The 15,490-nt window shown below is 39.6% G+C and overlaps 1 protein-coding gene across 3 annotated transcripts; it reads right to left on the bottom strand.

Moving 5' to 3' along the window:
- Positions 1-530: 530 nt before the first annotated feature.
- BIVM (basic, immunoglobulin-like variable motif containing) lies at positions 531-15,139 on the bottom strand. Of its 3 annotated transcripts, none has more exons than XM_063337297.1 (11): positions 15,004-15,139; positions 13,114-13,716; positions 11,522-11,648; positions 10,759-10,854; positions 10,548-10,652; positions 8,543-8,637; positions 7,172-7,304; positions 5,939-6,010; positions 4,972-5,055; positions 2,952-3,048; positions 531-2,034 (listed from the first exon to the last, which is right to left on the bottom strand). In XM_063337297.1, exons 2-11 carry the CDS (start codon positions 13,601-13,603, stop codon positions 1,744-1,746), a joined length of 1,590 nt encoding a protein of 529 aa, XP_063193367.1. In that variant the 5' UTR covers positions 13,604-13,716; positions 15,004-15,139; the 3' UTR covers positions 531-1,743. The 3 variants fall into 3 exon arrangements, with proteins under 3 accessions (XP_063193367.1, XP_063193379.1, XP_063193388.1); XM_063337309.1 differs by having other exon boundaries at positions 13,114-13,612; positions 15,004-15,134; XM_063337318.1 differs by lacking the exon at positions 5,939-6,010.
- Positions 15,140-15,490: the final 351 nt, after the last annotated feature.

The following is a 15,490-nucleotide window of genomic DNA, read 5'->3' as shown; positions in this document are numbered from 1 at the left end:
TGATCTTCCTTGCAACTCTGTGCTCTCGCCGCTCTGCTCCCACCACATCCCCCTCACTGCACCCACCTCCCAGCTGGGAATCCCTACTTAAGAAGGGCAGCAGGCTACTGTCAGAGAGGAAATTCCCTGTTCCTCGAGGCAACGATCATCATTAAGCAAAACTTAAAAGGCATTTACATAACTCACTGCAAGCCTGAAGTAGCCGAAAGAACACAGCTCAGCTATGCTAAAGAAATTCCAGTCCTCAGCCCAAATTCAGCTTGCAAATATAAAGCCTGAAAGTAGTTAATCCGGAAAATAAGTTTTCCAAACCTATGGAGTTTGTTCAGCTATCAGCCTGCAGACTTTGAGAAATTACATACTAGAAGTTAAAGTCACAGTGGCTGCATAGGCTTAAAGAGATCCTACCTCCAGGATTATTTCGCTAAACAGGAATTGCAATTCTGATCCTTGGCTTACCTACTTTCCTGAAAACCTTCACTAAACATAGGGTCACCATTCCCAAGACAAATGAAAAGCAAACAACAAAATAGAAAACAAATTTTATTGAATGAACAAAAGTCTAAAAGTCTCCCATTTTTGGTTAACAAAAGCAGCAACCTATACAAAACCCCTGCATTCCATGACAAATCTTTTTATGTCAAAAAAATTAATCCTTGAGCAGGTATGAACATTTGTACACAGAAAGTTACAACTGTTCAGATGTGTTTGGGCAAACAAGTGGATAAATTTCACATCAGGGAAAAAAAGAAAAAGAGACTGCACGTGGACACCTGAAACAGCTTGAATTGTTTTGCTGGCTGAGAGGTATATCATCAGGGCTGCCAGCAATTTTCGGCACTTGCATACCCTTCATACAAAACGAAAAGAGCAGCAGAAAAATGACAGAGGTTTTAAGACTGAACAAGGAGAAGAACTGCCAACAGAACGCAGTGTTCAGCTAGCTCATTTGGCTAATGATAAATGCAGCTTTTTTATACTGAGTTTCACAAGCTTACGTTAAGGGAGTCCATGCTCTCAAGAGGCTCCAGGGTAAGAATTCAGCCACTGTACCCACAGAGCAAAAGCAATAAAGACGGTCCATCCTCAAACTTTCCCTGCCACAGGCAATTCCTCTCAGCCTAAAACAGGCATCCAGCTACAGGAAAACAAACTGAGACCTGCTTGACAAAATATGATTATCTGACTGACAGAAGTCTACTGGGAACTAAATGGAGAATGTACATTCACTTCGTAAGTCTGCCATGGTTTTCTAACCTATATAATTTTTTTTCCTTTTCACTGGATATGGGCAGCCTTAATAAAATGGAGTGTTAAAAAGGAAATCAATGTCTACTTTTAACCCTACACCATTTGCAGAGTAACCCTTTTCATAAAGTCATATCATAAGTTTTCATGCTTTTGAATACTGTGTTTTCAATGAAGTCTGTTTATTACATTGACTAATTTCAATCTGTTCTTTTGTTTTCACAGATCAGGACATAGTACAATTATTTCAAAAGAAATGATTGATTTTGCTGTCATATTTACTTTTGATTGCAAAGGTACAATAATCTGTGCTTATCTGTCATTTTATACATCAGATCTCATCCATTGCAAATGTATCATCAGATTTACTTAATAATTATGAAGCTATATCTTATACCATAATTTCTAGTCATATGTATTCTAGGACTAAAGATCCCTAATATGCCTTGATTAAAACTAACTTTAATATGTCAACTCTATTATCTAAAGTTAATTTTAATCATTTCCATCATAATCATTATAACTCTGATACCCACTGTTCCTCCTCTCACGAAGATTAGATTTCTTCCACGTAGATTCTTGATGAAAGCCAGCACTGAAAGATCGACCAAGTCGCCCATGTTGTTTCTTAGAAATATTGTCTTCACTCTCAGATTTGGAAATTCCTTGTCCTTGTGTTTGAGATTGTTTATTCTGTCTAACATTTCCAAATGGAAAATTCCAAGGACCAAATCTTTGCCAATTAAGTCTCTGAAAGGCAATGATGCAATGAAGATTTCCTCCAACCTAATCAAAGTAAAAAGGTTCTTTGTTAAATGCACACAGGCACCTTTCTAACATACATGGATATTTGAAATGAACATCTTGTCAGGTAACAGAATTCTTCAAAAAAAAATAAAAAAAACCCAACCCTGTACCAACACACACACAAAAAAAAACCCCACCACCAAAAAGCCATATCCACAAACAAACAACTCAGCTCAATCAATTTTTATTGTTTTCCAGATTCAATTACTGCCTCCTTTCTCATCTTTTTAAGCTATCCTTTTTAACTTTCATGGGCTAGTATAACTTGTCTTCTGCTAGTCTTTTTTACTCTCCAGCCACTTTGACACAAGCTATCTCTTTTGGTCCCTTCTCATCTTGCTGACAGTCTTCCACAGGGTCTCCACATCTGAAATCATCTCTTCAGCCTATTATTTCTCATAGACTTTCAATCTGCAAATCAAAAATACATCCCTACCCACGAGATATAGTCTTATCTATAGGAATGGAAGCTGTATATATTGACAGTAAGTCCACACAACAAATATACATGCGTTCTTTTATGTTTGATGCTCTACTGTACTTTCTTTCCTGCTTATATGTCACTAGAAGGCCATGCACCAAAAGGATGTCTGTAATTTGTCTGTAGGGTATTTCTATACTTGCTGCACCTACATTTTAAGCAGCAAGGTTAAACATTGTGACCAAATATACTGTACACACAGATACCTTGGTTCATCCTAGCATATGCCAGGCTACTGCTGTATTGTATCTTGTCCTGCAAGTAAATATAAAGGACTCTGGTACATTTGTTTTTTATCTTTAGCAACACTTGATAACAAATTTCTTTCAGTGAAGTTATCTTACAGTGCTGAAGGATGAATAAGTTCGACAAAAATCTACTATGAATTTCCTCCCATCTAAGTAAGTTTACCTACCTTCTTTGTTTTTCGATGCTGCAATCCTCTCTCTAGGTGTCGAATATCTAGATATTCTGGATTTTGGGTGTTTAGGTCAGTGACAATATCTGCCCACCTACAGAATAAGATCATTACTACTCAGCTGACATTCACGAAGCCTCAGCACCACTAAGGCTCATGTACACACGCATGCAAATACAGATCTGCAGCTTTAAATAGTCTTACCAGTGATTTAAAGCTAAACATGTAAAGATATAAAAGCCTCAGTATTAGAGACATCAAGCTAGATATAAAAGCGTCACTTTTAATCCAAGCACTTGGTGATTATTCCTGCTCTTGGCAAACACTTTCCAAAATGAGAGAGAGAACCATGAGTCATTAATTGCATTGCTTACCCTTACCAATTCATCAGTTTGTGAAAGGAAGAAGCAAAGTGTGGCTTAGGCAAGAAGAAACACTAGCTTTTACTTATTTAATCGTCTCTTACCCTTTTATATTATTCTGTTCAAACCCTTGGGGTTTTTTTTCGCCCACTAAATCTCTTTTTACCAGACAATTCTCACCATAACTTGCTACTCCATTTTATTTAATTCCATCCGTAATAAACTATCAATTTAATCATTCCCCATTCACTCAGCTCTTCAGAATTTCACAGCTCCTTCTAGCCCAACTGAAACAAATATCCCCATATTTCAGACCTCTTTAAGCCTAAACATTTAATTTCTGTCAATGTCTAATTAACTGTTTAACACCACCCTCCAAATTCAGAAAATCCATTTCCACCCCCACCTTTTCCCTCCTGCCTTAAGCACAGAACTTTCTGCTAGCTCTCACTGGGACCGTAGCAGGAGGAAGAATGTCTCCACAATCAAAAAAGTAATATTACAAAGGTTTGTATTCTATATTCAGAAACCTTTTCCTGTGCCATTTGTAGTTTATATACCACAGGACAAAATTCTGTTAGTGGGATGTACAGTACGCCATTTCTCAGTGCAGCATCCACATGCATAATGTGATTTTTATTTTGTTGCACTTAATCTCATTAGTCCAAAATATGCAGCTATTTGCAGTTATTGACAGTCAAATCACTGACAAATCAAAACAGAAAAAAAAATAGCTGGGGTTTAGGTACTGGTTTAGATCTGACTGGCTATGAAACCATCAGATAAGGACTTTGAAAGAATTTTTCAAAATAATCAGAGAATAAAGAAGATGAAATAAAGCAGAAGTTGTGTGATTTTTTTTATTATTTTTTTCACAGCTGTTTTATCAAGAAAAAATCTCTCCACAATTAACTTGGGGGTGTCAGAGAAGCTTATGTTTTGTCCACAGAATTGGTTTCTTGAGAAATACTGTTCTTTTGCACTGTTCTCATTTCAGAAATTAATATTAAGCATTATGAACTCATAAGTCAAGTAAAACTGAGAAAGCTGTTCTATTAATTTATCATGACAAGTATAGCTGATTGATGAAATTTCTACATAGTGCCCTCTAACTCTCCTTGTCTGTATGCCTAGTTTTAGACACCAACTTCATATGAGCCAGACATCATAAATGTGTTGTTTTAATGCATAGATAAAGTAATAACACAGCAGAGTACAGGCTGTACCTTGCATCTGGGCTAGGAGATCTTGGTAGCAGCATAATATCCTGTACACACCCAGACAAGCCTGTGAACACCCTCAACTGCAGCGTAAGCTCCTCCAAGGTTCATTCGGCTTGTAAGTCACAACTGGCATAATCGCAGGCAGCTGAGGTGTCTTTTTCTTCCTGACTAACATGAGCTGTGTCACACTCAAACAGGAGAAACGGGCTTTGACTTTCAGAGCAGCCCACATGTGTCCTGCCACGTGATATAAAACTGTAGAGACAGCCTTGAGGTCAAAACATGAAGCTTCTCACTAAAGCGCCAGCTTCTGTTAGAACTATAGTATATTCATTTAAAAGAACCAAAGAGTCACCTGGTGACTCTCAGTAGAGAAATACAAGTTGTTTTGAAAGAAAACATATTTTTTTATATTCTTCCTAAGTAACATACCTTTTACAGTGTATTGTTGGATGTTTTCTGCTCGGCTCTCCAATTAAGATCCAATATTCTACTTCTTGCTGCAAGCCACGACCTCTGTTCAATAGAAGATACAATCCTAGTAAGATTTATTGTGCATACTAAAAAGAAAAAGAGAGATTAACATTCTATTGTTCCTTTTAGGATTTTTCCAACATTCAAAATTGTTTCCTCCTGCTCTATAAATATTGTTTGCAATTGCATACAGGGAAACTTTTTGTTTCACAAGGCCTGGAAGCAAGATAGAAGCTATTGCTTATTATTTGGGGAAAAAGACAGATCTTCCTAAAAAAATAGTGTTTCTTGGATGAGAGGCAGTCTAGTGTAAGATGCAAATATAAATATATACATAACAATGGAAATAAGAGTTGTGGAAAGCCACATGAAGGTGGAACAAACATCTTCCTCCCTATCCATGATGTCTATAACAGAGTCAGGAAAGATCCTCTCCTACTATTTTTAAACTACACCCCAGCTGACAGTTGTTACTAGCATCTGTAGGGTAACCCATGTAAAAACAATGGTCACTTCAATCCCTTCCTCCTAAGCATCTAGTACCACATATTTAAAAAAAAAAAAAAAAACCAAAACAAAAACACCACCACAAGCTCAAATTATACTTGTTCAAGTTTGTGAGAAACTTCTAAGAAACTCAAAACCTGCAGTAACCTTCTCAGGGGAAAATTTGTGACAGCCATCAAGACAGACCGATGACATACAGAGGACTGTTCTGTGACTTCCTGTGTAAAATTACCCCGTGAAAGACTATTTCAGTTTCTACTGTAACAAAACCCGAGATTTTTCTGTTTAGGGAATTAGACAGCATATGGCCTCACTGCCTATAATGATTTGTTTACTTATAATTCCCTGTTAAGATAACAAGGTACGCCATCATTGTACAGATGGGAAACCAAGGCACAGGATAGATTAATTGACTTACCTAAAGTCACACTGGAAGTCTGTGGTTGAACTGGGAACTGAACCCAGGTCTCCCGAGTCCAAATCCAGCAACCTAAGATCATACAGGAAGTCTGTGGGTGACCTAGGAACTGTCTCCTAAGCTCAGCCTAGCAACCTATCTACCCATTTCTTTTGGAACTTAAATAGTCTTAGCTTGATTTTTAAAGAAAAGCTCTATTTTGTAACTAGAATGCAAAAACAGGCAAACTAGAACTACTGCAGAATCTATTGACAGTGCTTCTCAAACTTAAACATAATTTTCCCCAGATATTAGAAGATACGAAGAGAACAGGATGCTCTTCTGTCTGACCTCCAGTCAAAAATAAGGCTATAAAAGCTCACTACTTCATGGTACACTGTTAGAAGAGATCTGTTTTTAGGAAGAAAATCTAATACTGACTGAAAAATAACATCACTAGTGACTAAGAATCCATTTCAACCATGGGTAAAGTATTGACATTTCTGCTCTCAGTCATCACTAAACAATATAAACTCAAACTAGATATAAGGCATGTTAAGTTTCCACACACTAGACCATATTATTTCTCAAACTGCATTTTCAATCTAGTAAACAAATTATTTTTATTTTTTTTATTTTATTTTTTTTTACTTTGCTCTCCCAGTGCAGTTTCTTACTTAGTAAGCCTTAACCTTAAATAAGATCAAGTAAGCAAGCCATTAACCTTTTGCTAAATTTAAGTAGACTGATGTGTTGGGACTTCTGTTTGAGGCATATTTTCCAAGTTCTTCTCACGCACTTCTCACTCACTCACACTCATGTCAGTGAATACAGTCTTAATAAAAAACTTCTATATTCTTTTGTTTACATACTAAAGCTTTCATTATCCACATGGTCACAGTGTCACACTGGGAACAAATTAGATGTTGATGATTACGCTTTATTACCTCCACACAATTACCATTTTGAACTCTAAAAGCAGAGCTAGCACTCTCCATTGCTTGACGTGACTCTCCATCTTCAACGCAGCCAAAAGGCAGACGGCTTGGTAGGCACATTGCAAGACTAAGGCTCACCTTACACCAGGGACCTACTCTTTCCACTGTCTGGCACTCCCCTCTATCAGTATCTGCTAATTTTGTCAGGGATTGTCTTCTTTTGCTCATGTTATTTAGGGCGAAAAGTGGTATCAACTTGCAGTAATTTTTTCTGTACGTTTCCTCCACTGAAATAAGCATAAACACAGTATCTTACCTGTACGCTTTACTAGCTTTTACTGGGGTTGCTTCAAATCCAATTGGGCAAAAATAATGGTTTTGGCAATGGTAGATGTAGGCCATTGATTCATCTTTTAGTCCACGAGTTAACTTTGCAAGGGCCCCTGCAGCTACAAAGAAAGACCAGGTTACAGTACTGAGCACTTTGGATCTTGCATAACATATTAAGCAAGAAAAGACCTACTTGATAACATAAAATAGTTACACTGCTTTTTAAATTAGAGGACATGACCTGACAGGCATGCACAAAATACAGTTTTGATTTCAAACTTCTTTGTAATTAATTTCCTGCCTGGTACAGAAAAAAAATATAACATCTGCCACACAGTCTGTACTAGGGAAATGCAATATAAAGTATGCATTGTATTTAGATCAAAGTCATATTAAAAAATCACCTGTTCTGCAAAAACAAAAAAAAAAACACCAAAAATATCTCTTAACCTAGGAAATACATGGTGCAACACAACGCAGTCCCACTGCACCAAGTCAGATGTGGCACATCAATGATAATACTGATGTAGTATCAACACTTTCAAACGTTTTGGTATCATGAGCTTCCTACTCTCAGGAATGCATTCCATATTTGGGCATACAATATTTTGTAATTTGACTGCAGCGCTCAGTTCCAGGAAAAGACTAGAAAAGGCTCTAAAACGTGACAGAATTCTCAAATGAGATACCAAGAACAACAACAAAAAATTTCCACTTTAGTGATTTCCCCAAAAACTTTTCAGTATGGTTTTATCCTTTTAAAGAACCCTCCAGTTAGAAAATAATTACCCAGACTATACCAAAGGCTAATAAACTGTGTATAAAGGTATAATTTTTCTTTAGGTAGCACACTTAAAAGTAGGCATTAAAATGCAGCTTCATAAACTAAATATTCATCTAATGTTTAGAGTCAAAGTCAGGCAGAATGCATGAGATTACTAACCTTAAAACTGCATTTTTTAAAAGCATAAAACATTTGTTAGATACATTAGTACTTTTGTGCTGTACATTCTAAATTTTTATACAAGTTTTTAATACAGATTTAATACAGATCTTCCAGGATACCAACACAGAACTTAAAGTGCAGCATCCTCCTGGATACCTTACAATTCCAGATCTCTAATAGCACAATATATAGGCACAGAATATATTTTATCAAAATAAAAGTACAAATGAAAGTTTTAGCAAAATAAGAAATCAAGTAAAACCAGAAAAGTCAGGCGATTTGGAGCTATTTGATAGCTTATTTCAAACTGAAAGGACTACTTACAGAATTTGTCCTGTCAAATGCTACACATTGTAGGATTTTTTTCAGTTTATATACTGTAAGATTAATGCTTTAGGATTAGCTACATACCAGTTTCTCCAGCTGTCTTGTTCTTCCCGTGAGGTTTATACAGAACATATGAGCATCCCTTGATACGGAAGTGATCGTTTATTTGCCTAAACCATCTGAAAAAATAAGCTTAAAGATTGTAGTAACTCAAGAGTTATTAAATGCAATTTTCTCTCCTCCTGCTTTTCCTTTGCTTGACAGTTTAGAAAAAAGCCTCTGTGTGCTACTAAGTACCTACGACGTTAGTATATAGATTGTAAGTGACCATGGTACCCTAATAGCAAACAAAACTTAACATATCCTAGAGAGATAAATTAATACTTAAAGCTGCCCCCTTCATTTTGCTTTTTCAGACCCCACATACATACGTAATAACCAAAGGGCTAGATTTGAAATGTTGGTTCTATTGTGCTCAGTCCAGTCACCTTGAGCTTTCAGTTACTCACCCTTTAGAAAGACATTAAAATGCTGAAGTGCCAAGCTTCAACCATGATTTGAAAGCTACACGAAGGGAATCTTCTAAGACACCAAAAGGCAGGACCCTTCAAGTGAGATTTTCTGCATATCGTGTTAGGCTTTGTCACATAAGCTTCACAACACCCAAGCATTACAGGAGTCCCTTACTGCAACTCCTCACAGCAGCAGTAAGGAGAGGTCCACAAAGAAGATTTTGTCTCAGATATTACTTTTCCACATTAGAAGGTTCAAATTCACATCTCTGAAGATACCTCAATCGTAAAGCCATGACAGGTGATGGCGTTGGCTCTCAGCCCTCCTGTTTTCCAGTCTGAGTACTTAAAAATTATTTGACCAGGCAGAAAAAAAACGTAGTAAGGGGTAACTTTTCTGCAGCGCATAAGGCATTCACAGAGGAAGAGGAAGAAGAATTACAAATTTAACTTTCATCTATAAAGACTGTTGACGTAAAGAGACAGAACATTTTATCACCTTTGTCTATAAGGGTTGCTATACCCTGACACACTCATAAAGGGATATAAAACCTAGATCCACATCTCCTAAGGCATAAAAGGAAGTTTTCATAACACTCTTCAATGATCTAGCCAGTATGCTACCATCGAAGAACAGATTGCTGCCACATTTTCAAATCCAGCACCTGCATTCTGTGCCGAGCCCTATATATTGCCTTCAAAAAATACTAACTATATCAGATGCAACTCATGAAAACAGTCAAGAACAGCGCAAAATTTTTAAATCTCACAGAAGGGTAACACACCAAAGCCCTGTCAAGATGTTCAACACTCATTACAATATGTTCCTGGCCCTGTTTAATCCTAAAATTCCTTATGAGTTGAATTAAAAAAAAAAAAATCCACACAAAACAAAACACACAACAAAGATTTCAGAACAAATTCATCAAGATCACGAAACAGCAGAGCAGAAATGAAACAGAATTTGCAAGTTCAGGTGTTCTCTGACTTCAGCCCCGTTTTTTTTTTTAGTTTGGTTTTTTTGGGGAGTTTGTTGGGGTTTTTTTGCCCCTCCTCCTCCTGAACAGGTCACTGCAGCGGAGGTGCAGCACTCTACCTCATTTTCAACTCTGAAATTATTCTTTACATAAAGCTACTAGTATATCAATTGCCTTTTCAGGCTGTTTCAGTGACATTAACAAGCATTTAACACACATTCTCAAAAGCTGGAAAATTAGGGTAAAGAAAAAATTTCCTGACCAGGAGACTGGATTAATTAGAGTATTATATAACCATTAAACAAACGGAACCAAATATCAAATAGAATTTCACATTCACCTCATCTGTGTAGCAAATTGGCACTATACAAAATGGCTAGTGCAAAACACTCTTTGAAAAGTTTCTTTGGGCACTGTCAGAGTACCCAGGTATGCTACATTATTCTAAAACTTAAGAGGATTAACGTGTGTCAGACACTTTTTTATTTTCAAATAAATGAACTACTACTGTATTTTTGAACGTTCTATCTCTTGTTATATCTCTCTATATTATTTTTGCATACGTTAACAGTTTAGCTGCACCAAAAGGACCAAGCATACCTCATTAAAGTAGTATTTCCAGTGAAGGGACCAAACCTAATCTCCTCAAATGGGGGCTGAAAGCCCAGTATATGCAAAGCTTCTTCTTGAGTAATAGGTGGTAAACTGGGGAAGGAAAAAAAAAAAAAGGGAAAAAAAAGTATTGTTTAATCAAGTAATTAGCAACACATTTTAGACTCTCTGGAGGCAAAGCGGTCTATGTGTGACTTACCTTCCAGCTCCTAGTGTACTATATAAGAAATTCCAGCAAGACACTAACGATGAAATTCCACAGGAAGTCTTGTATTGAGGTCGGCTAACACAATACCTAAAACAAACAAAATCCCAAACACATTAGTCAGCATTCTTGATTGAATTACAGGAGCAAGCTGAACTACTTTTCTGTATGCCAAGCCACTGAAGTGCCATTTTATATTAAATGTTTTTATGTCACCTGTATATAAAAAAGTGCATTCTTTAGGAAAAGAAAAAAAAAGGGGGGGGGGCAGCACATACATTAATCAATTCCTTTAAGTTTGTCAGATACTACTGTATTCAGTAAAGTAAGTGAATTTAGTGAACTATATGCATATGATATAGGTTGTATAGAACTGACGGATTCTGATCAAGTATTATGCAGTGAAAAGAAAAATCAGGAGTCAGAAATAGCAGTACTATGTTTAAGGTTACTTTTTGCCTGACCATGCTAATGAATTTGCATTCTTTTTTATCAATGAACCCCCACAAAAAAAAATTCTTATTGAAAGAAATGTTTAGAAAGAAAAATGGGTTTATAGTTTCAACAGGTGGGAAGGAAGCTCTCATTCCCCTTGTAGAAAGTGTGAGATTTAGTGTATGTACGATTAACATATCCCCATTTCTACTAAAAAAAAAAAAGTATGAAGACATAAAGAAGTTTGAAATCAGATAACCAGCAACAGTGTTTACCAAGAAACTGTATGGGAATAATTTTAAATACAATTAATAAATACTACCATCTCCGGAGGTCCAACACTTTCCTCTCCTTCACATCTTCAAGAGCAGAACGCTGAGGACACTCCCTGTATTGTTTGCTTTTTTTGTCAACAGATTTTTTCTTTGCCGCTTGTTTCTTCATGTTGCCTGCAAAACAAATTTCAGAAACGAATGCCTATTTTACCTTTCAAATCTTTCTTCTTAAATATTTTTAGTAATAGCATACACCTCAAATAGAGATGCTGATTGTGTCAGTAAATGCAAACTGGAGCTAAACATTAATTGAAGGAAAAAGCTCAAATACATAATCAAGTCTGTCAACAGGTTTGTAAAGCTGCCATTAGCTCCATAAACATCTGAATAGAATTAATGATGACCTGCCCGACTGCTTAGCGAGAGCAGTTAATCTGATTATTCTAATGCGTTAAATCATTCATCCCAGAAATAAGACTCTCAGACCAACATGGACTTCCCATCTCCAACATTAAATGCACAGCGAAATATAATGAAACACTTGTTTTTCCACAGCCAAACTCTGTAACTAGCTACACTTTCTGATGAAAGCTTATATGCAAATACAGTAATAATAATATACCCACCAAGGTCTTTTCCTTTTTGTAAGCCACTGAGGCAGTGGAAAAAGAAGAGTTGGGCCATATGCTAGAGCAGGAGTATTTCTGTCCCATTTTGAAACCATCATATCCAAATGAAATATACTACATATATTTTAGCAAAAATGCCCATCCTGTAAGATATTATCATTTGTTTCATATTTTTATTTAAGGACACTACATGTACACATGAAAAGAAAACAGCAACTTACCAGACACGTCTTTAAGTTTTGCTAAACTGGTCTTATACTAAGGTACAGAAAACAGCAATTTGACTAGCTAGCCAAGCCATTAAGAAAAAAATTTATAGCCCTCTCTAGATAAGCAGAGGGATTACACGACAAAGAAAACCAAGTGTGTATGCAAGTGCTTGATTCACAGTGACTAGGCAGAGAGAGAACATAGGAGGCAGCAAAAAAGCCAGTTTTAAAGAAATGGGCTCCCTAACACTGTCTAGATCTAGCAAATCAAAATAAATACAATTCTGTTACAGAAACCAGTTGCTTTCCTAGGTAACTGTACTGGTTTAATTTACTTCTTGTCATAAACAAAACATATCTTTAATTGCAAAATACATTTTTGAAGTACCTTGAAACATTTCTGCAAGTGACAGACCTGTACTTAACAGATAAAAGTAACGACTGCACAGTGCACTTTCCTACTGAAAAGAAAGAAAAAAAGACCACAAAAACCCAAGCGGGGAAAAAAAAAAGAAAACACAAACATACGCAAACCAGAAGCCATCCCAAACAATACCCCAAAAAACCACACACAGTTAAGCAGGAGCCAGCCTTGGTTTAGGGCCACTTCCCCAGGCAGCTACACTTGACTTTCACGCCTCCTACACCTCTCCTGTCCTGATGAGCAAATTGTTTGAAATGACGTGCAGGCTCATCTATAGCACTTCCTCAAGAGATACCTGTGCTGAGCAGCCCCCTCCACGAACAGGTTGTGAACATGAAGCCTTTTCCTATCACATTATCAAATCTTCACCACCTCACCTGCTTTGTTCTTCAGATTTGTCGTCATGCCATTGAACTCCGATTTGTCGATTTCCCATGCCAGTGGAAGCTTTCCAAGATCACCAGGTAAGCTTTCCAAGTTAGTATCTTCACTGTAGATTATCTCTGAAGCACCAGTTTGAATGCTGAGTAAGCTCGGTGTGGTATTTCCAACATTTAAGGCAGCGCTGCCTGACAGACAGGCACTAACTGAAGCACTTTGGCTTTTACAAATAGATGTTACTCTATTTAAAAAAGCATAGTCTGAGCAGATGGTATAAAATTTCTCTCGTGTATGAGTCACAGGGCATCCCCATGGATAATGCCCATCTCCCCTAGACACCAAGGATGCAGTGGAGGCGTCTGACACGCAGTATGGCTTCACCGGATCGTGAAGAGAAGCTTCTGGGGATTCTTTCCCGGGTTTGTTTTCAGTGTTTCCATTATTTCCAGAACCATTCTCCTTTTCATCTTCTGAAATGTTAGGCATTGAATGATACTGAAAGAGTATGGTACAGATAAAAATATTTTTTCTTTACGTTTTAATTACAACAGAGTTTGCATCATTGCTTCCATTGCCTCTGCAAGCTACCCACGAGGTACCTGAAAGAAATTAAGAAGTTAGTACAGGTGTCTCTATCAACGTAAAACACACAAAGCTTATTTTTGAACTCATATCCAATAAAAGCTGAAATACCTTTTAAGATACACTACACCATACACCATGTCTTTTCCTAAGCACCTCCAGAATTCTTCAAACAGCACTTTTTATTATTTGTGAGGTGCCAACAGCATACACCACAGTGATACCATGATTAAGGCATCACAAGTAGACTTGTAAACCAATACAGGAGTGGGGGAAAAAAACCACCCAAACCAAACACCTTCCTACATTTACACAGTTATGGTTGATCACTTCTGTTTCTTTGTAGTCACAATACCTTGCGTATGCGGAGCACAAAATAATTTATGCAAATTAATAAGTCAGAAACAGCAACTTAAAGTCACTTAATTCTGAAGAATCCTGCATACTTTTGCTGTGAGTGGAATTCAAGCTTACAAAAAATTACAGTAACTATTACTTCTGCTGATTGTAAGTTGACAACACTACCCTCAATCTGTTCCACTGCTTTCCTTGCACGGCTGTTGAGGGTTCCCTTTTATTTTTATGATATGAGAAAGAAACGCGTCAGATTTTGTTTATGGTAGCTAAGAACTATCAAAAAACAAATTTAGAAGGCTGGCTTGGCTTTAATGATCTGTTTTTGAAAAGCAAATTGACAGTATGCATTCTCCATCATCTCAGCAGCTTGCATGTCTGCGGTGCGAAGACACAGATGGGAAACCTGGCAGGCAGGAGCTCCACTTGAGAGCCTCCTCCTGCGACACTCGACTTCTGGTCACCGAACCGAACCGACAGCGCGCCAATCCTCCTCCGCCAAAAGCGGGCCTTCCAACCGAACGCGAGCCGGGCTCTACTTGAACGATTACAAGGCAACGGGAAAACACACGCACGCACTCCGCAACTGCCGGCCACGGAGGCAGCCAAGCGGCGCCCGGCCCCGACTCCGCCGAGCAGCGCCGGCAGGACCCGCTCTCCCCAGCTCCCCCAGGACTCGCCCACACCGGGGAGGCCCACACACCCGGCCTCAGCACCGGGGAGGGGCGGCAGGGTTGGGGCGGTGCCAATCGGGGCCTCGGCCCGGCTCCACCCCCCCGGCGCCGCCGCCGGTCGGTTCCAGAGTGAACAGCCCCGGGCTGGGGGTAGGGCTCGCGGCTGGCCGGGAGGGTGGGCCTGCTCCCTTCCCCGGCGCCTGCGAGGGCCGGCGGCGGTGTGGGGAGGGGAACGGCGGCTGCTGCGCGGCGCGGCCCGCGCTCCCGGCCCGTTACCTGCGCGGCGCCCGCCTGCGTCGCCTCCCCCGGCGGCGGAGCGGGGACGCGAGCGCGCCGGAAACAGACACGGCGCACCAGAGGGCGGGGGCGGGAGCCACGCGGCGGGCTCACCTGCGCCCCCGCCGCCCCCCGCCTCCTCAGCGCCGCCGCCGGCCCGCACCAACTCCCGCAGCCGACGGGGGGGGGAGCGGGCGCGGGGCGGCCCGGCCGTGGCCCCGGCCTGTGCTCCCCGCTGCGGGCCCTCACGCTGTCTCGGAGGAACCGGTCGCGCGTGTCCCGGCGAGGCGGCGGCTGCGCCTCGGCGCCGTGAGAAGCACCTCTGTGGCCGTGTGTGTGCGCGCGCGCGTCCCCCCCCGTCTGCGCCCTCGTGGGCTCGCCCGCTGCTGGCCCGCCGGCGGGGGAGGGAGGAGCAGGTCGGGGATGGGGCGGGGGCAAGTTGTGGGTCGAGTTCGGCGTGGCGCTGGGGGCATGGTTGCGTCCCCCC

Source organism: Chroicocephalus ridibundus, chromosome 1, assembly GCF_963924245.1.
Source record: "Chroicocephalus ridibundus chromosome 1, bChrRid1.1, whole genome shotgun sequence".
Lineage (NCBI taxonomy): Eukaryota > Metazoa > Chordata > Aves > Charadriiformes > Laridae > Chroicocephalus > Chroicocephalus ridibundus.
The sequence above is the reverse complement of the archived record's forward strand: the minus strand, read 5'-3'. Positions and strand labels throughout refer to the sequence as shown.

Bases quoted from the DNA above. Each gene is read 5' to 3' on its own strand.
- BIVM (XM_063337297.1), bottom strand. From the start codon at position 13,603: ATGCCTAACATTTCAGAAGATGAAAAGGAGAATGGTTCTGGAAATAAT. The intron at 5,056-5,938 runs GTAAGTCAATTA...TCTATTGAACAG, and splicing joins GACTTCCAGTGTGACTTTAG to AGGTCGTGGCTTGCAGCAAG. The intron at 3,049-4,971 runs GTATGTTACTTA...CTTATTCTGTAG, and splicing joins CCAACAATACACTGTAAAAG to GTGGGCAGATATTGTCACTG.